Source organism: Alnus glutinosa, chromosome 13, assembly GCF_958979055.1.
Source record: "Alnus glutinosa chromosome 13, dhAlnGlut1.1, whole genome shotgun sequence".
Classification (NCBI taxonomy): Eukaryota; Viridiplantae; Streptophyta; class Magnoliopsida; order Fagales; family Betulaceae; genus Alnus; species Alnus glutinosa.
The window spans coordinates 21,982,380-22,004,211 of NC_084898.1; the positions used below are offsets into that span (position 1 = coordinate 21,982,380).

General features: G+C 36.4%; 2 protein-coding genes across 5 annotated transcripts; both read right to left on the reverse strand.

Annotated features, from left to right (window-relative positions):
- Window positions 1-254: 254 nt before the first annotated feature.
- Window positions 255-2,980, reverse strand: LOC133853716 (probable calcium-binding protein CML17). 4 transcript variants are annotated; one of them, XM_062289735.1, is made up of 4 exons: window positions 2,887-2,980; window positions 2,694-2,793; window positions 1,859-2,485; window positions 255-713 (listed from the first exon to the last, which is right to left on the reverse strand). In XM_062289735.1, the coding sequence occupies exon 3, from the start codon at window positions 2,376-2,378 to the stop codon at window positions 1,887-1,889; it is 492 nt and encodes a 163-aa protein (XP_062145719.1). In that variant the 5' UTR covers window positions 2,379-2,485; window positions 2,694-2,793; window positions 2,887-2,980; the 3' UTR covers window positions 255-713; window positions 1,859-1,886. The 4 variants fall into 4 exon arrangements, with proteins under 4 accessions (XP_062145719.1, XP_062145720.1, XP_062145721.1 ...); XM_062289736.1 differs by having other exon boundaries at window positions 1,859-2,584; XM_062289737.1 differs by lacking the exon at window positions 2,887-2,980 and having other exon boundaries at window positions 255-794; window positions 2,694-2,869.
- Window positions 2,981-12,592: 9,612 nt separating this feature from the next.
- LOC133854328 (uncharacterized protein At1g32220, chloroplastic) lies at window positions 12,593-16,425 on the reverse strand. The gene is made up of 7 exons (XM_062290473.1): window positions 16,242-16,425; window positions 15,492-15,585; window positions 15,292-15,380; window positions 15,044-15,099; window positions 14,042-14,188; window positions 13,511-13,636; window positions 12,593-13,050 (listed from the first exon to the last, which is right to left on the reverse strand). The coding sequence occupies exons 1-7, from the start codon at window positions 16,337-16,339 to the stop codon at window positions 12,770-12,772; spliced, it is 891 nt and encodes a 296-aa protein (XP_062146457.1). The 5' UTR covers window positions 16,340-16,425; the 3' UTR covers window positions 12,593-12,769.
- Between the last annotated feature and the right edge of the window lie 5,407 nt (window positions 16,426-21,832).

Sequence of the window (21,832 nt, forward strand, 5' to 3'; positions counted from 1 at the left end):
CAGTTATTCTTTGAACTACATTTTAATCATTGTATAAAAAAAGGTCTAATCGAAATGATAAATGAAGTAACAATTCTATAATCTTGCAAGATTTGTAGCATCCATACTTTTCTTTCTTTTAGAAGAAAATCTCTGTTAGCAACAAGCTAATGGGATATTCAACTAAATGTTCCAACCATTGTTCTTCATGGACTTTTTATTTTTTTTATTAAAAAAAAAAAAAGAAAAGAAAAGAAAAGGAAGATACATTGACATTCATGAAATGTAACCAATTTTCACTAGATAAATGTTCCGACCAGTGTGCTTTATATACAATAGTAAGGCCATTGGATCACTTCAGTCCTAATTATCAGTTATCCAGTATGTTTGATTCAACAGAAGGAAGAAAATTCCTACACTGGTGATCAACGACACCAATATTGGAAAATGGGCAATATTTCAAAAACCAAAGGGCATGAAACTAATCAACTAATCAAAACAAAAGGCTTACATATCTTAAAAAAATAAAAATAAAAAAGACTTTTATCAAGCAATGGGGAGATTGAAGAAAATGCAACACGGAATGTGAACAAGGAAATATATGTGTGGATGCCACATTTGTGAGGCAGAATGAAAGAAAGTAATCAGCCCCTGCATAATCCAAAAATTGTAGCTCTGTGGGCATGTTGGAATTGTTCGTCAACCTGTTGGCGTGGAAATTTTGTCTAACCTGACTGCAAGAAACAACTACTCAATAAATTTGCTGCAGAATTTGTTTCACCATGAACTGTGCTTGACGATAGTAATTTTCATCTCTGAAAACTCATTAAAAAATTTAAATCTAACATTTAAAGTTATGCATTGCATAAGCATTAACAGTAACGAAAATTAAAATTTGAAGTAAAGCATGTGCAAGTAGGGTCTTGCCAAGATGCAACTATGCCTATATATGATGAAACTATTATGATGATAAGTGTTACACATTGCTCAAGTGCAATCTTAATCATTTGTATATAAATTTTTGTGCACCTTCCTCTTACAAGCCGGTTTTTAAGGATGAGTTCTACCCAAGGTTTATATCATTTAGTATCACGAGTTCGAGTAACGGAAATGACGACCTATAAGATAGTGTGGGCCGTCGTGAATGTCGACTGTGAAGCGTGGTGGTATGTTACGATCCTAAATGTTTCACATTGTTGAAGTAAAATCTTAATCGTTTATATATAAATTTTTGTGCACCCTCCTCTTATAAGCTAGTTTTTAAGGGTGAGTTCTATCCAAGGTTTATATCATTTAGTGTCACGAGTTCGAGTAACGGAAATGACGACTTATGAGATAGTGTGGGCCGTCGTGAACGTCGACTGTGAAGTGTGGTGGTATGTTACGATCCTAAGTGTTTCACATGGCTGAAGTACAATATTAACCATATGTATATAAGCTCTTGGCCACCCTCTTCTTATAAGCTCGTTTTCAATGAGTTCTACCCAATGTTTATATCAGAAACACCCATAGCCCAAAAATGAGAAATAAAATTAGCTTCAAGGTTCTGTTGATTAACATCTGATATAACACTCACCTTAAAAAAGTACTATATATGTTGAGTTTAATTCATGAAATATTTTCTATTAATTCTTGTTCTTTCCTTCTAAACCCATCGAAAAGAACTCAAGTTGTTGCCTGCTAATTAAGATCCTCATCCAACCATATAATGTACGAGAAATCAGTCAACAATTTAATTAATTAACTTCATAAGTAAACCTTGAGATATTAATTTCACAACTACAGCTTTGAATAGAAAGGCTCCAAAATCATAACAAAATTAAATTATATGCCAAGAACAGATAGCAGATCAAAGAAAACAACGAAATTAAAGGCATACCAAAAACAAATCCCCATTGTTTTGCCATTCAAGCCCATGAATTATCAAATGCAGCCGACGTTATTGCCTGCGAGAACTCGTGAAAATTAATTCTGCCATCTCCGTCCGTATCCGCCTCCTTGATCATCCCCGTCAGCTCGTCGGCCGTAAGCGCATGCCCCAACTTGGCCATAGAGTGCGCCAACTCGGCTGCCGTGATAAACCCATTTCCATCTCTATCAAACATCCCAAACAGCCGCCTTAGCTGCTCTTCTGTATAAGCAGACTTCGCCGGAAGAAGGTCCGGCGCCACAAGCGCCACAAACTCTGAAAACTCAACCAAACCGTTGCTGTTCTTATCAGCCTTTTGGGTCAGCGTTTCGAGCTGTTCCGGGCTTGGTTTTAGACCAAGTGATCGTAAGAGCGATCCAAGCTCAAGCTGTGTGAGACTCCCATCATTGTTCCGATCGAAAGAACGAAAGATTTCACGCAGCTCCGCGATTTGCTCATCGTCTAATTCAACCTGTTGCTTGTTGCTCATGTCAACACCACAAATCTTCGAATCTCTCTCCAAAGCTTTCTCTTTCTACCCTCTGTAATTCTTGCAAATATGATCGATCACTTTTGTTTTTGTTAGAACAATATTCTCTGTTTTCGATAATACTGAAGGTTAGAAGCGCATCCAGATCTATAATAAGACTGGAAAAACGACATAGACAGACCCTTTTTTCCTCTTTGCATGGATTCCTAGGAATCACAAAACAGCAACTCGTAACTTTGCATTTTCTTATCTATATATATATATATATAGAGGGAGAGAGATCGATCGTTAGATCGCTTATATGGCTTTGCGTACCTGAAGGGGCATGAAGTTTTGAAAGATCCGAGCCGAGATCTACTTTACTTGGATATGGTTCTTCTTCTTCCTCCTCTTTTGATGGGGTTTCCTTAACTACCTGCAACCCCACCAAAGTATTGAATTGTTAGACAAAGAAGAAGAAGGATTAATTGAATGAAAAGATACAAGAGGAAACTTATTTGAGATGTACAGCGTAACCAGCGTTTGATTAAAGGTCAACACACAGAGGACAAGGACGTCGTGGACGTGATTGATGATTAATTTGGAACCTTAATCATGATTGATTTTCTTTTCTTTTCTTTTCTTTTCTTTATTTTTATTTGAGAAAGTTCCGAAAGGAACAAATGCTGGAAAATAAGCGGGAATTCCGTGCCAAGTGGCAAGTGCCCACGTCTTCCATGATGACAGTGTCACGGATAGGACTTCGTCAACTGCTTTTTAAAAATCTTTGGCCTTTTTTTTAATCTCTTTTTTTGTTTTTTTTTTTTTTTGTTTTTCTTCTTCTTCTTCTTCTTCTTCTTTTTTTTTTTTTTTTACATGGCTTTAAAAAGCCTCTGGAAAAGTAGAACAATAAATATGAAAAAAAAAAAAAATTATTTTTGTGCATAATCTAAAGGAAAAAAAATCATAGTCTTTAAATTTATAATTTCAAGAATATGATCCTTAAGTTTTACATAAATTTTAAAATAAGTCCCTCTGTCACTCTTTTTCATAAGGTTAATAGTTTGTCATATTTCATGTGTATCTCAATTGACACATCAGCGTCCATATTAACACCTAATATCAATGTCACATCATTAAGCGCCAAGTCATTTATAAAAAATAAAAAATAAATAAAAAAGAAGAAGAAGGTCCAACTCTAGAAACAAAAACCATCTTCTTCATCATCTTAATCTTTTAGATTTGTAACATTAGATGAAAAATCGTTAAATTTGATGCTAACATGTAAATTGACATTATATTGGGTGCTAACATGAACCTTATAGTGTCAAATGAAACACATGTTGTAACGCCCCCAAACCGCTAAGGGTTAGGTTCGTCCATTTTTATACACCAAATTGCAAAGATTCGTAAGGTCTGCCAACAACCTAGCTAATATGCTGAATTTAATAACAAAAATAATAAAGATTTTAAAACTCAGAGCTTTAATAAATGCGGAAACAGTTATTTCGAAATGAACAATTATGTTTGATTCAATAATTGAAAATCTAATGAAAAACTATATTTATTGTGCAAGTGCACTTATTAAGGTAACTGAGATGCAATGTCCTAATGCTAGCCTAGATCCCATCCCGGCCGCCTAGGTCTCTCTGCTCATAACCTGAAAACAAAACAAAATAAGGGGTGAGCGAAAAATGCTCAGTAAGGTAACCCTCAACCATAAAACGGTTGAGTTAACTTCATTTTCTTTAAAACAATTATTAAAATACACTTGAAATCTAAATTTCTAGAATACAAATAATAAAAAATTCGACATTTTACTTGACACATAAAATTACTGGTTGATAAATAAATTTCTCATATGTAGAGCCCATGTACACTATTACGCCCTGTGTACTAGGGTTGCGCGGTCTACTGCGACCTCAGGCAGGTAAACTGTGGCTACAGGCCCTGCCCCGTCAGCTAATTAATTGAAGTGCACTTAGCATGACATAGGGATGGATCCGCTTTCTCTAAGTCTTTGAGCGGTTGCGCTTCCATCCAAGTAATGGTACCGAGCTTAAACTCTGCAAATCTCTGTGAATATATCTGGGGCCAAAATAATAGTCTCCTCCACACACGTGCCTCATTTATAAAAATCTCATTCTCACAAATTATTCTTATTCCTTTGATAACTCTTGAGGCAACGTGTGGGAGGGTTTTTACTCTCCTTTTCTCATTAATTTCAAAAAGCTGTAACTTCTCATCTCGGGAACCAACGACACAATTTATGAATAACTAAAAATCATTTATAACCAAAGCTTCTTTTAAAACAGTGATTTCAAGATTAACATTTATACCGACAAATTTTCATCTCAAAACTATTTTTAAAACAGTCCTTCATGCATCAATATAATTTGAAATATAGAATAAGAACAATTAATTGCAAATATGTTTAAAAAAAAAAGGATAAAGTAATATGACATAAAACAATTTGAAAAGGGGTAGAGGATCCCTTACTTCTCTGATTGCAATAAGTCGCTGGACTATCTCGACTGCTAACTAGTCACCTGTAACTTAGTGGCAATAGTAGAGAAAATCAAGATCAATGCACGCAGGGTGAGAGGGACGGCGCAATATTTCTGAGGTAAAAGCAATAGGCGACGACCAGAAAGTGTATTTATAGGCTAAGGGTTTTGCTCTTTTGCATGGTAGCGGCTAGGGTTTTATATAATAAAACAAGTGTTTTAATAAGAATAAAATTGCATAAAAATATAAAATTTGGTCCTCTTTTATAAATATAAAATATAAAAGTGGAACTTAAATTGATATAAATTTATTAAATTTAAAAGTAGGTGTTTTAATAAAACATAGAAGCAGTTATTTAATAATAAGAAAATTAATTTTCATATGTAAAAAAAAAATCAAGTGTTTATTATTCCCGTCTAGTTATCCATTCTCATAGGTCGTAAAGACTATTCTACCCTCGAAAGGGGGTCGGGGTTATTACAATCTCCCCTCCTTATAAGAATTTCGTCCTCGAAATTCGGTAATCGACTACGACAGTAGCTATGAAAGATACCTGATATATCAAAGTCGTACTTAGTCTGTTCTTCAACTCCTTAATAAATCAGTCCCATGCTTGACGAGATCGGGAACTAGGGCCGTGCGCTTTGGTTCGTCTGGTGTACGCCCTGAGGTTGTTATTGCACATGTTAATCGAATAGTTAATTACTAGGCCTACTCAAATCCAAAATTAGTTTTACCTACCTCAGCTTTCTTATTCTACTAGGCAAACAAATACGGATAATTGTCACGCATAGTCTCTTCCAATTCCCACGAAGCTTCCTCTGGCGATTGGTGGTTACTCCACATTACCTTGACCATTGAGATTCGTCTCCGGCGTAATTCGTTCTCTTTCTTATCAATGATCTTCATGGGTACCTCCTCGTATGACAAATTTTCCCGTATGGGAATCGTTTCAGCCTCCAACACGTGTGAGGGGTCTGCGACATATTTTTGTAATGCCGATACATGGAAGACATTGTGCACTCCAGACAAACATGGCGGCAATGCTAAGCGATATGCTAAAGGGCCAACTCGATCCAATATCTCGTAGGGTCCGATGTATCGAGGGTTCAGCTTACCTCTTTTCCCGAAATGGGTCACTCCTTTCATCGGTGCTACCTTAAGAAATACTTTATCTCCATTTGCAAACTCCAAATCTCTCCGTCAGTGATCTGCGTAGCTCTTTTGTCGGTTTTGTGCCTCGGTCAATCTCTGCCGGAATAGTGTAACCTTCTCTGTTGTTTCCTGGATTAATTCTGGTCCTGTCAATTGTCGTTCTCCAACCTCGTCCCAATAGAGTGGTGATCGGCATTTTCTTCCGTAGAGGGCTTCATATGGTGCCATCTTGATGCTTGCTTGGTAGCTATTATTGTATGCAAATTCTATTAAAGGAATATACTGACTCCAGCTACCTTTGAAATCCATAACACACGCTCTCAACATGTCTTCCAATGTCTGGATTGTTCTTTCCGATTGTCCGTCTGTCTGAGGGTGGAATGCGGTACTAAAGTTTAGCTTCGTTCCCATTGCGGCTTGCAGGCTCTACCAAAATCGAGAAGTAAAGCGTGGGTCACGATCTGAAATGATTGACACTGGCACACCGTGTAGTCGTACAATCTCACTCACATACTCTTTTGCCAAACGACTCATGTCATATGTTGTTTTAATGGGCAGAAAATGTGCTGACTTTGTCAGACGATCGACCACTACCCAAAATGCATCCAATCCCGTCACCGTCTTCGGTAAACTTGTGACGAAGTCCATGGCTATGTGTTCCCACTTCCATTCTGGAATGGTTAATGGTTTAAGCATTCCTGCTGGTTTCTGATGTTCTGCTTTGATCCGCTGACAGGTAAGGCAACGTTCTACAAACTGTGCAACTTCCTTCTTCATGCCGTTCCACCAATAGTGCTCCTTTAAGTCCCGATACATTTTAGTGCTTCCCGGATGTACTGTATACAGTGATTGGTGAGCTTCTGCTAAGATCACTCTTTTTAGATTGTCTTCCTTCGGTACACATAAACGGTTTCGGTATCTTAGCGCCCCGTCTTTAGAAATACTAAAATCTTCTCGTCCACTTTTACCGACTTCCGCCCGGATTTTCACTAGTTCATCATCTGCTAGCTGGGCCACTCTAATCTGTTCTAGTAAATTTGGTTCTAAGGTTAACTTTCCAAGGTAAGACTGCACTTCTTCCACTGCCAGTTCAATGCCCGCTCTATCCATATCCAGAAGTAACTCCTTTTGAGTTGTAAACATTGCTGCTACCCTTCCCACTGTAGTCTTCCTGCTGAGGGCGTCAGCCACCACGTTTGCTTTCCCAGGGTGATAGTTGATGGAGCAGTCATAATCACTGAGGAGTTCTAGCCACCGTCTTTGGCGCATGTTGAGTTCCTTCTGGGTAAAGAAATACTTTAAGCTCTTGTGATCTGTGTAAATTTCGCAATGCTCCCCGTAAAGATAGTGTTGCCAAATCTTCAAGGCGAAAACCACTGCAGCAAGCTCAAGATCATGAGTCGGATAATTACGTTCATGCACTTTTAGTTGCCTTGAGGCATAGGCAATCACTTTCCCGTTTTGCATCAAAACACAACCTAATCCTTTGTAGGAAGCGTCGCTGTAAATTACGAATCCACCAGTCCCGGATGGGAGAGTGAGAACAGGTGCTGTGACCAATCGGTGTTTCAGCTCTTGAAAACTCCTTTCACAATCCTTCGACCAATCGAACGCCTCATTCTTCTTGGTAAGTTTGGTTAAGGGTGCAGCTAGCTTGGAAAACCCTTCAACGAATCTTCTATAATAACCTGCGAGGCCCAAGAAGCTTCGTATCTCATGGACACTCGTAGGCCTTGCCCAATTAACCACGGCCTCCACCTTACTGGGATCCACCGAAATTCCTTCCTTTGATATAACATGCCCCAAGAATGTTACTTCTTCCAACCAGAATTCACACTTCTTGAATTTCGCAAAAAGTTTATGTTTCCTCAAGATACTCAATACCGTAGACAAACGCTCCTCGTGCTCTTCTCGACTCTTCGAATAGATTAGTATATCATCAATAAATACCACTACACACCTATCGACGAGTTCTCGAAAGGTTCGATTCATCATGTCCATGAATGCGGCCGGGGCATTGGTTAGTCCGAACGGCATCACCAGGAACTCGTAGTGTCCGTAACGCGTTCTGAATGCTGTCTTTTGGATATCTTCTTCCTTAATCTTGAGTTGATGGTATCCGGACCTTAAGTTGATCTTAGAGAATACTTGGGAACCGTGTAATTGATCAAAAAGGTCATTAATTCTTGGTAGCGGGTATTTGTTCTTGACGGTTACCTTGTTCAATTCCCTATAGTCGATACACAACCTCATCGATCCATCCTTTTTCTTCACAAATAAAACGGGCACTCCCCAAGGAGATACACTTGGGCGAATGAATTCTCTGTCTAGGAGTTCTTGCAATTGCTCTTTCAACTCTCTCAGTTCGAGTGGTGCCATCCGGTACGGTGCCTCGGATATAGGTCCCGTGCCCGGTAATAAGTTTATGGTAAACTCGATCTCTCTGTCGGGAGGTAACCCAGGTAGTTCCTCCGGAAACACATCCACAAAATCCCGCACGATAGGAATCTCCTCTAGCATTGCTTCTGGTGCTTCTTTTGTCACACACGCCAAGAATCCCGAACACCCTTGCTTCAAAAGCCGAGTCGCTTGCTTTGCTGATACTAGCTTGGGTAAGTTGGAACCCCTATTCCCTTGAATTTTGAATTCTGCTACTCCTGGTGGTCTAAACACTACTTCCTTGCAAAAACAGTCGACACAAGCATGGTACATGGATAACCAATCCATACCTAGGATCACGTCAAACCCGCTCATTTCAAACATAACAAGATTAGCCGGCATGACATGACCTTGTATGGAAATAGGGCAGTTTCTAACTACGGAAGTACACACTACAGTTTTCCCTACAGGGGTAGCTATTGCTAGGTTTACATCTAACCATTCAGATATCAAGTTACAGTCTCGGGAAAAAGAGTATGACACAAATGAATGCGTTGCACCAGAGTCAAAGAGCACAGTAGCCTGGTGGGATGAAATCAAAAGTGTACCTGTCACTACTTCGTTTGACGCTGCTGCATCACCTGGAGTCAAGGCATATACACGTGCAGGCGCAGTATTCCGTTGTTCCCCTGGGCGATTCTGATTGGTTGGATTATTGGTAGAGGCCCTGCAATCCTTAGTGAGGTGTCCTGGTCCACCACACCGATAACAACCTGGCTGTCCGAGTCGGCATCTCCCATAATGCATTTTCCCACAAGTCTGGCACATAGGGCGTTGTCCACCTCCTCCTTGATGATGGGGCTGCTGATGGGCCGTGTTTCTTTCACCCGTTGGGTTGAATCTTCTTTTGTTGTGATCATGGGAATTTCCACCATAACGACTCCCTTGTGGAGCACTCCTCTTTCTATGGTTGAAGTGCTCTGCATTGATATTCAGTGTCCGCTCCACCACCGCCGCTTTGTTGACAAGTTCCGTTAGATTTCCAATTTCGAATGCAACCACCTGGTTCATGATCCTTGGCTGTAAACCCCTTTCGAACTTTCTTGCCTTTAGGTCTTCCGTGGGTACTAAGTACGGTGCGAACCTTGATAGTTCTATGAACCTTGTTGCATATTGCTCCACTGACGACGACCCTTGCACCAGGTCTGTAAATTCTTGTGCCTTAGCCAGTCGAACTGACTGAGGAAAGAAGCGTTCCAGGAATGCATCTTTGAAGTTCTTCCAGGTGATTGGTACGCCTACGCCTACCTGTTGTTGCAGGTGGTCCTTCTTTGATGTCCACCAACGTTCTGCTTCAGCTGTTAACTTGAAAGTAGCATAGTTGACCATCTGTTCATCCGTACAACACATAACCTCCATTAGCTTCTCCATCTGCAATACCCAGTTCTCTGCAGCCACCGCATCCGGAAATCCTTCAAAACTAGGGGGGTGTTGCTTATTGAATTGTTCGAAAGTACAACCCCGTTGTTCTTCTTCATTCTGTCTCACCTCCCGGTTAGCATTTGCACCCATCTTCAGTAGGTCCACCAGTTGAGCAGCCAATGCGGTCAAAGTCTCGGGGTTTCCGTTCGGCGCCTGGTTTCCCACATTTCCGCTATTCTCATTCTCAGGGAGATTTCCTAGCACTGAAATCTATACAATTGATGTTATAAGCGTTAGTGTTAAAAAAAAAAATAGGGAATGATTCCCTAGCACTGAATACAAGACAAAAGGGATTGACTCTGCTAGGCCGGAATGTGATTCCCCATTACCCCACTAAGTCTATCTTAATGATTTGGCTCCTAAAGTCTACAGAACCTTATAACCTTTGCTCTGATACCAAACTGTAACGCCCCCAAACCGCTAAGGGTTAGGTTCGTCCATTTTTATACACCAAATTGCAAAGATTCGTAAGGTCTGCCAACAACCTAGCTAATATGCTGAATTTAATAACAAAAATAATAAAGATTTTAAAACTCAGAGCTTTAATAAATGCGGAAACAGTTATTTCGAAATGAACAATTATGTTTGATTCAATAATTGAAAATCTAATGAAAAACTATATTTATTGTGCAAGTGCACTTATTAAGGTAACTGAGATGCAATGTCCTAATGCTAGCCTAGATCCCATCCCGGCCGCCTAGGTCTCTCTGCTCATAACCTGAAAACAAAACAAAATAAGGGGTGAGCGAAAAATGCTCAATAAGGTAACCCTCAACCATAAAACGGTTGAGTTAACTTCATTTTCTTTAAAACAATTATTAAAATACACTTGAAATCTAAATTTCTAGAATACAAATAATAAAAAATTCGACATTTTACTTAACACATAAAATTACTGGTTGATAAATAAATTTCTCATATGTAGAGCCCATGTACACTATTACGCCCTGTGTACTAGGGTTGCGCGGTCTACTGCGACCTCAGGCAGGTAAACTGTGGCCACAGGCCCTGCCCCGTCAGCTAATTAATTGAAGTGCACTTAGCATGACATAGGGATGGATCCGCTTTCTCTAAGTCTTTGAGCGGTTGCGCTTCCATCCAAGCAATGGTACCGAGCTTAAACTCTGCAAATCTCTGTGAATATATCTGGGGCCAAAATAATAGTCTCCTCCACACACGTGCCTCATTTATAAAAATCTCATTCTCACAAATTATTCTTATTCCTTTGATAACTCTTGAGGCAACGTGTGGGAGGGTTTTTACTCTCCTTTTCTCATTAATTTCAAAAAGCTGTAACTTCTCGTCTCGGGAACCAACGACACAATTTATGAATAACTAAAAATCATTTATAACCAAAGCTTCTTTTAAAACAGTGATTTCAAGATTAACATTTATACCGACAAATTTTCATCTCAAAACTATTTTTAAAACAGTCCTTCATGCATCAATATAATTTGAAATATAGAATAAGAACAATTAATTGCAAATATGTTTAAAAAAAAAAAGGATAAAGTAATATGACATAAAACAATTTGAAAAGGGGTAGAGGATCCCTTACTTCTCTGATTGCAATAAGTCGCTAGACTATCTCGACTGCTAACTAGTCACCTGTAACTTAGTGGCAATAGTAGAGAAAATCAAGATCAATGCACGCAGGGTGAGAGGGACGGCGCAATATTTCTGAGGTAAAAGCAATAGGCGACGACCAGAAAGTGTATTTATAGGCTAAGGGTTTTGCTCTTTTGCATGGTAGCGGCTAGGGTTTTATATAATAAAACAAGTGTTTTAATAAGAATAAAATTGCATAAAAATATAAAATTTGGTCCTCATATTTTTTTTATAAATATAAAATATAAAAGTGGAACTTAAATTGATATAAATTTATTAAATTTAAAAGTAGGTGTTTTAATAAAACATAGAAGCAGTTATTTAATAATAAGAAAATTAATTTTCATATGTAAAAAAAAATCAAGTGTTTATTATTCCCGTCTAGTTATCCATTCTCATAGGTCGTAAAGACTATTCTACCATCGAAAGGGGGTCGGGGTTATTACACATGTAACAAATGAAAAATTGTTAACTAACTTTGACATTAAATTAATGGTAATCAATTAGAAACTTGAGCAAAACCTAAGGACCTTATTTTTTAAATTGAAAATCTAAAGATTAAATCCAAATCAGATGAAAACTTAAGTACTAAATATGATTTTTCTCCATTCGAAAATATGTAGAGATTTACACAATTATTTCAAATAAGATAAACACACAATGTGTGTTTTATAAGTTTAGAAGCGTAAGTTAATTATTTTCTTTCTTAGCTCTCCAATTAACATAAATTTTTGGACAAAAAAAAATTGTGGTTTTGAGAGTAAAAACCCCATGTCATAATGCAACTTACTAAAACTTGAAGCTCTAACACGAGACTTCAAAGGCCGATAACATCAAAAGAGTTATAATTGGCTGATAATATCAAAAGAGTTTTAATATACGTACATACTGGCTTTATGTGCTGACGTGACCGTGGGACATGTCGCTGTCGTGACCGTGCAAAAGTTCTAGAAGGGTGACCGACCACCTCCTTACCCTCAAGGGGGTGGTCAGTCACCCATGGGAGTGGCTAAAGTGGCTGTCCGGCCACCCTTCAGTAACAACGTGAGGGGCTTCATTTGTGCAAATTATTATTTTTGTTTATCCAAAATTGTACGTTCATATGAAAATGTTAAGGGTTAGCCTCAAGAGAGTTTGTATAAGAAATATGGGGTCTTTACACAACACTTCCATGTATTTAATTAATTCCCATGCATGGGGTAGCTAAACCAGGAGTAACATCATACTAAAAAACCTGCCTGTAGAATACCACCTTTGACTCTTATGTTAGAAAAGCTAAATCACACCCTCACTTTTTCTGCAGCTTCCTTGATTTGCTCGATTGTGAAAATGCCAAAGAAATCATCATCTGAGATTGCATTGATAACTGCAAGTGCAACATCATCAACACTAACAGGTGGAGCCAAGAGCAGATCAGATGCTGGAAGAGAACTCAAAGGCTTGGTAAAGCTTTCAGTAGCACGCAGAATTCTCTCCACTGGTTCCCCTATCAAATCCAGAGGAATCTCGTAACCATCCACTCTCCTTTTCCCATATATGAAGCCCGGTCTTAACACAACACCTGAAGTTAAACATACAAGTATAATGAGAAACAATGAGAATGGAATTTTTTTTTTTTGTTTTGGAGAGGATGAGAGGAAAAGGAGGGGGGTGTTGTTAAATACATATCTGATCTCCATCTTAAGAAAATTTTGATGGACTATTACCATTAGTTGTCACTGTCAAACTAAATAGATCAATAAGCAAGTTTGTTGATTAGCAACATCTAGCAAACTCAACCTTCTGACTGAAAATGTTGATCCTATTAATTTGAGAGTTGTTGGTCATACTAAAGGGACGGTTCAAAGATGATTGTGCCTGCCAATCAGTCAGAAAGATTTGTCTAACAAGTTTCTTGTTTGGTACTTACTTTCCTTGCTTCTGCACCAAAAACACTAACAAGCCAAATATAAACTGCTCCAAATGATAAGACTTTTTTTTAAAATGTTTTGGCAAAAAGTGAAAGGTATGTTATAGATTACCAGAGTTGGGAAATTTGGAAAGGACCTCTGACTCTGCTTTCCTTTTTCCAGTGAAGTATCCAGATGAAAGTACAAATGATGGTAAATTGTAATCATGCACTGAGATCAAGACAAACTTGGGAATACCTGCCAGGAAAAATGGAGAAAACATAAGAGTTGATATCACCCCAAGCATGATCCTATCAAATATCAAGATGCTTCTTTTTTACAACATTTAGAAATATCAGAGAAATTGGAATGAGAGTAAAAATTAAACTTTCTTCTATTAAACAATTAAAGGCAGTAGATTTCCACTACTTCTGTAATCTATTATGCTCCAAGTGATTGCCTAGACATCAAAGACCAGAAAACTCTTAATGTAAAACTGCTATCCAACTCCAACATGTTCTGTTTTGGGGTACTGTTATTTAACAGTTCTTAGCCAGATATCATGTAAATTAATATAAATAATGGAAACAACCACCACTAATCTTTTGCAGCATTCACAGCCAAAAGAATTAACAGTTCTTAACCAAATAGACATTTCCTTACCATAATCCTTTGCAGCATTCACAGACACAACATTAGCCTCGCCATTAATCCTTTGCATCTGTTCCTCACTGCCAAAACCTCCAAGGGTTGAAACCACTGCAGTAGCCCCAACCAGTACTTCATCCCAGTTTACATAGAAAACATCTCCTGCATATCATGAAGATTATTTTAACAATCCGCATCCATGGAAAAATAAGCATATAATTGCGGATAGTAAGACTAAGGTCAGAGGAACATGATTCTAATCATATAATAAAGTTTTTAATGTTGCATCTGAAAATGATTAACTGAAAAAAAAAAAAATATATATATATATATATATATATATAATAAAAATAAATAAATAAAACACACAACAAAAGTATACGAAAGAAGTCATAGGGAAATTTGCACAATAAATTCAAGCAAGCAATAACATATGTTTATCTATATATATATACACACGATACAATCATGTGTGTGTGTGTGTATATGTGTGTTGCATTCATATACACAAGAGCTTTTGTTAAAATTCCCTTTCCTTATTACTTGGAAAGAAAAGTTCATTTAAAACACAATAAGCATTTCAAAAAATTATTGACTAATAGAATCCACAAATAAAGGCCATATATGTCAAAACTTTGATTTGGTATCGAACTTTTCATTATCAAAGACAGGAATAAATTGGTATTATTGAAATTATTATTGCATTTTTACTGTTATCTTGAAATCCATAACTACCATTTGCTTCTTAGTAGATGAACCTAATCCCAAGGGCAAACAAATTTGTGAAAACCAAATCAATACATGTAATCCTACATTTTCAATGTTTGGAAGCAAACATCATTTTGTTTTGTAAGCTCTATTTCAGATTGCTACTATTTCATTTTACTGGAGGTGGGTGAAACTCTTATACAAGTACTGATATAAATTCCAAAACTGATACTTGATTTATTGCATCAAAAACTGGTTTAAGTTACGACATTACTACCCATTCAAGGGGGCGTAAAGAATTTCATGTACCTGCTATCCAATTTACCTGATCTACCCATGAATTTGGGTAATTAGGACGGCCCGACCTGTAAAATTGAGAAAAATTTCAAATACCAAGAATGCAAACTAGGGCAAAAGAGGTCAACCAATGCCAATAAATTTCTTTGATCAGAGTGTCTTAAAATTCTACATGATGAGAACAGCTAAATAGAAAGGGGAAAGAAAGCAAAGCAAAATTATAGATCCCAAATTGGATAAAGACATTTTTTCCCTTTTACCTGTTTAGACTTATGACCTCTATGCCCTTCGATACCGCTGCCTTGCATATAGCAGAACCCACAAAACCACTGCCTCCTAAGACTACAATCTATTAAGAAAAGCACTTAGTGAGAAGTCTCCTAATAAGTAGCCAAAAACAAACCACATATTTTTCTGATCAATTTCAACTGAATAAACGACCAAGCTAAGTCGCACATACCCTTTCGGACCTAACATCAGCTACAACATCTATTGTATCAGGTTTAGAGTCACCCCTTTCAGTTGCTTCTGCATAACTGCATCTCACACCAAACCTGCACACAACTTACCACAAAGTCCTATTAATTTATGATATGTGATCATCAACTCAACTTTCAACCTCCAAACAATGCAAGCCCTATTAATTTCTTTGTTAAAATATTAATTGAATAATTAAATTCATTATTTTCTATCAACTTATTGTGGTATTATAGCAATAGTCATGAGTTCGAACCAAGAAAAAGCAAATATTTATTTTCTTAAAAACAGCTACACGTGCATTGCTTCTAAAGTTGCACTAAGCACAGACCTTTTGTCGACTATAATAAGCTCAATTTTAGGATTAATTGTATGGGAATGGCATTCATTCATGGAAATAATGACTCTAGCCAAATGATTAGTACTACTTCAGAAATCAATAGAAAATTAACAATTTCATCAATTTCAAAAGCTTAAAAGCACTTCTAAATTCGTAGAAAAGAAAACATAACTGTTTATGAATCTGTGATTCTCAAAATTACTGCATTCAATTTCTAGCTCAAAATTTCCATCAATTAAACTAATATTAAAAAATAAAAAGCAAAAAACGAAAATAGTTAAAAATATATCTATAGCCAATCACATGCAATAGAGCTGTAAATCATAATCCAATCAAAAATTATTTTATCAAAAAAAAATTAGAAAGTGTGAGTGTGAGTGAGGGCGAACTGACCGGTTCTGAAAAGGCGAGGTGGGGCGGGTACGAAAGGAAGCTCTGGTGGGAGAGTAGGGAAGCGAGGGAAGTACAGGGAAGGACAAAAACGACGCCATTTCAGTGAGCAGCTAAGCTGTATCTGCGTGGTCAATGGTCGAGCAATGGCCTTCTATTGTTTCGAGTGATTCACAAGTCACAACAACACTCTCGCGACAAAAAAATAAAATAAAAAATAAAAAACTTCCCGACACAAATTTTTGGTATTAGGCGGAAAAAAATTTTAATTTTAATTTTAAATTAAATAGTCCTGCCTTTATATTCGCCCTCTACTTCCAAAATTCCGGATACCCTCAAAATTAGGGGTTATAATTTATATTTGCGGTTTGAGCTGTGTTGAAATATGGGTATAAGACTATATAAGTTAATTCCAATTCAATTCATTTAATTAAACGAGTCAAATCCTTCATCCATAACTCGCTCTTTTTGTGTTAGGTTTGTAGGTTGTATCAAAAATTGCAAGTCCTTATGTCATGAGCCGAGTTCAAATCGTATCGAGGCATTGATATAAAATAATATATGTCAACCTTAACTTGATTCGTTTTAATTAAATTATCAAACTCTTCAACCTCACCTACTAATTTCATGTTGAATTAGTAGATGGTGTCAAAAATTATTAGCCTTACTCAAAACCTTATTGAAATATGAGTAAATATTGGAAAAATGGATTTTATTTCACCTAATAAGACACCCCCTAAAAAAAAAAAAAAAAAAAAAAAAAGGGAGTTTCGGTTTTCTATTTTATCTTTTTTTTATTAAAAATTTGTTAAGGGTGTAATTGATATTTCACAAAACAAAACAAAACAAAACAAAACAAAATAAAACAAATGAAAGAAAGAAGATAATGATCTATTTGAAATTCAAGTTTAACAAAACAATAAAACCACTACACACACTTAAACCTTACCTTTTAATCATTCAACACAAAATATACAAACTCTAATATTAAACAAAATTTAGAGAAACTTACCACCGAAAACATTTATCTATCTTGATCCTCCTCTTCTTTCTCCCCCCTCCTCCTCTCTCTGTCAACAAATTAAATGAAGGGGGAAGAAAATGAAATCTCCTCATTCATTTTTTGCTTTCAATGCACGTTTTAAATTAGGTTTGTTTGAAATAAATTTAGTTTCATTTGAACAAAATATGGGAGCTTGTAATGCCCCGAAAATAAATACATTTATTTAAACGATAATGGTAATTCATGTATAAAAGGTTTCCAATAAAGTGCATGTTATAATCCTATAATTAAAACTCTTTAAGGACCTATAGGATAAGCCCTTGGTCTCAATTGCGTCACATTTCGCATACCATAACCCTAGAGAGAGAGTTCTTGAGAGAGAATGTGATTTTTGAAAGACTTCATTTTCAATAAAAGTAACCCTAAACCTAGTCTTGTTCTTGGTATTTATATTAGCCTTTATTATTACAACAAGTTACTATTTTTAAGATTTAACGTGCATCATGTGGATTTAAAGCATTTGGGTTTACCATATTAGGGTTTTATGTTTAATCATGCATTAGTATAACATAGGTATGGTTGGATGTGTTTGTAGCTTGTTATTATTGTTTGTTTGGCCTTTTAGGATTATTATGAGTTATCGTTGAGCTATGTAGTAGGTTTGTGTAGCTGATCTAAGTTATTCATGCATTATGACAATCACTAGGCGTTCCACCCTCATGATTGAATGATTGATCTCTGTTGGTCGAATGATCAATCTCAATACGAAAAGTTCGACGAAGGCAGTAATATGCATTATTAGGATCATTTTATTACGTGATTAGGGTTCACGTGCTATATTAAGGTTCTAGTATGGTTGTGTCTAATATTAGAGTATGATTGCAGCAACGTGAAGGTTAAGATATCCGAGAGTGAGGAGAATCGTCCGAGGTAAGTAAATGCCTATTGAACTGTTCTTTTTCACTATTTGATATGTTTACGAACTGAGCAAACTACTATTTTATGTTTCAATATGAAAATTGTTGCGTAAAAAATGTTGCAAAACCCAAATGCAAACTATCGTAATTAAGTAATAAATTCTCGGTACGCCTGAGGTCGATCCACAAGAAACGGTAGACACTCAAGTAAAATGTTCTTACACTAAGAAGTTGAGCAATTGAGTGATTGAATTAACAAGTAAAAGAGAGCTTAGGAAAATTAAAGGGAAAAGCACTATGGCTTCAAGGATCCACCTAGCATCTAATTATGTTGATACATTTTTTAACTCAACTAAGTAAAGAATCAACTATCATAATCGAAAAATTTAACAATAAAACACTAATTAAAAGATAAGGTCGATTGAACATGGGTTTTGATTGAAGATTTGATTTTAATGACATCTTAAGATAGATTAAGCATTCACTATAAATTCGAATCATAACAAATCAAACAAAGTAAGCATTTGATATAAACAAAAATCATAATGAATCAAAATAAACTTGTCATTATGATTTTTTTTTTTCCAAATTTAAAATCATCCCCAACATTCAGGGGCGGAGCTACTCTTTGGCTCCCCCAAGCCAAAGGTCCCCCCCCCCCCAAAAAAAAAAATCTAAAAAGAAAAAAAATTAAAATTTTACCCATAATTTTTTTTTTTTTTCTTAGTTTTGGCCCCCCCAATTTTTTTTTTTATCAATTTGGCCCCCCCAAAGTCTAAAACCTGGCTCCGCCCATGCGACAACATTCAATCATTAATCTATATATATGAAGAACATCCAAAATAGTCTTAAAAACACATAATAAAAATGCTAGGTTTCACACATAGCCCTAACTAAAGATTAGCTACTCATAACCATGAAAATTAAATAAATTCTATAATCAAGGTGCTGAACATTAAACACACAAAAGAAAAGAAAAAATAATGTAAACTAAGGGAAGAGAAGCTACTGGCCAAATTAATGGGAGAACAAATCAAGTTTTAGACTTCTCCAAAAGATATATTTAAAAATATAAAAAAAAAAAAAATATATTAAAAAAAAAAAAAAAAAAACTTCTGTCCGAGAGAGAGAGAGAGAGACTGAGAGTGATGAGAAGAAAAAAAATCTTAAAAATCTTCCTCTTGCCTCCTTTCTTTTGAAGCCTAGCAATTTTATTTTTTATTTTTCTTCTCTGCCGCTTGTCTCCTTTAACCATTTCTTTCACGTCAAGCCCTCCGATCCTGGTTCTAAAAGAGGCCAAGCTTCACGGTTTTTCCTGCAGTGTTCCGGTCTCCAAAAACTCCTCCCTAGCTTTCAGCCCACACATCTGCTGGCATAGAGAAAGGAAAGCAATGCTTTCCTTCTTTTATTCAAGCCTCGTACATTTCATGAAATTTTCATCCCACTGCCTCCAGGAGTCCAGGTCTTCACGTTTTCTGCACTGTCAAGCAGCTTGGACGTACGTTGCTTAGTTTTTCACACTAGTCTTTCTCTTCCTTCACTTCACGTGGCCATGCATGTTTTGTATTCCTATTCTTCTTCTTTTCTTTTTTCTTTTTCTTCACATTTTGTCTTCTTTTGCTTTATTTTAGAGGCCGGAGGCGTTAGTTGCACAACTAAAAGTGTACAACTTTTACACAATTTAGCACATTAGTAGAATTCATGTATGGTAAGACCTACATACATGAGTTCTACTAATGTGTATTGGTTGTGTAAAAATTGTGCACTTTTAATCGTTGTGTAAAAATCATTTTCCTTTAAAGACCCATCTATATAACATGCATTTAATAAAACCATGTTGAAAAAAAAAAAAGGAAGAAGAAGTCCAAATTGCCTCAAAAAGACTTCTTGTTTGCTCCCACGTGATGTAGTATAAGATGTCTCATACATGAGTAATGTTTTTTGTACACTTTTTTTAAAATAATAATAATAAAAAAAAAAAAAAACTGAAAACCATTTTCACGTCAAATTTATGTACAAAGTGTGTACACTTTCTGTGCAAGAAACATTACTCCTCGTACATTTTCTTTTTTTCTTTCTTTCCTTTTCTGCAAAAACAAAATTCTTTGCATTAATATTCTTTTGAGCTCAAGATTAGTAATTGAACAAAATTCAAAAATTAAACATAACATCCAAGAATTAGTGTAAAACAGCTGTAATAATGCTTACTTTAATTAAAGAAAATATGCATACTTAGGGTCCATTTGGGTTTGCGATTTCAAAAAGTGCGATTTAAAATCACGATTTTAAAATGTGCGATTTGAAAAAAGTGATTTTTAAAAACGCAGTTAAGCGTTTAGCAAAATCACAGTTTAGCATTTAAAATCGCAAATTAGCTTTTAAAATTCGACGTTTTTAAAAACACAGTTCCCAAACGATTTATGTTCTGCGATTTAGTTTAAAATCGCACTTATTGTCTACGATATCGCAATCCAAAACGCACCCTTAAGCTATTATAAAAAATATGTCATGAGCTTATTAGATTGATCAAATGCTTATAAATTCCTCAATCCTCAATTAGATAATTGTATCGTATGGCATGGTACACTGTATAATCGAATAACGGTCATGGGCTACTATTTTACGGACTTGACCCTCTGGTCAAAGAGATCTATTTTTATTGATTAACCTTGGATCTAATGGTTTTACAGTTGACCGACGCACCATGTACAGATGGAGGTTACGACTACAGCTTCGTTAGTCGTGTGGATCACCTAGGATTTAAATCAGATCAAGCTACTAACGAATACGGTACACAGCAATATTCAGGGCACCGGTATTGTACTACAGGTCCCTCAGAACAACACCAACCCTAGCGAAAGAGTTAAGGGCTCGAATAAACCACATGAAAGATAGTTAGGACTGTTAATTATAATCTACTATATCTCCTATTTGTTCCCTATCTTCTTCATTCTCTTCCTTTCACCTGGAATCCTTACGGTCCTATTTGTTTTTTGGAAAAAGAAATTTATGTTTTGGATCTCGTATTTTTGTTTACGATTTTATCATTGTAGGGTTTGTTTGGTTTCTCGGAGAGATTAGGAAAAATGGAGGAAGTAATGAGGAAATTTGTCTGGTGTGTCTAATTCAACAAGTTAAACGGCCGATTGAGCTTTAAAAAAATATACTAGTCCCCTATGGGGGGATATGACCCGTCTCTGTCCCGTGGACGGGCTAACGTCTAACGGTCGTTTGTCGATGATCCCTGAAACCACCCTCAATTAGGGGCAAATATAGGGTCAGGATAGGGCTGAAATCTGCCTATAAGAGGTGGTGATGAGCCCTAAATGAAATGACTTGATTGGCATTGATCGAGGGAAAACACAAGAACTATTTAATAAAATTAAAGACTGATGAAACTATTTAATATCGGGTCAAAACACATAATAGTATTGATATTTTCTCTTAAGTTCAACGTTTCCCATTCTATTCATTTCTAAATTTTGTCAAGGGTTAAATATATTTTGTCTCCCAAACTATCACCATTTTTTCGGATGGCCTCCCAAACTACCAATGCTTAGATTTTGGCCCCTCAAACTACCACTTTTTGATTTTTTGGCCTCATCTATCTATTTATGCCGTCAATTCTAACCGAAATTGATCAAAAACCCGAAAATACCCATCCTTTAACCGTG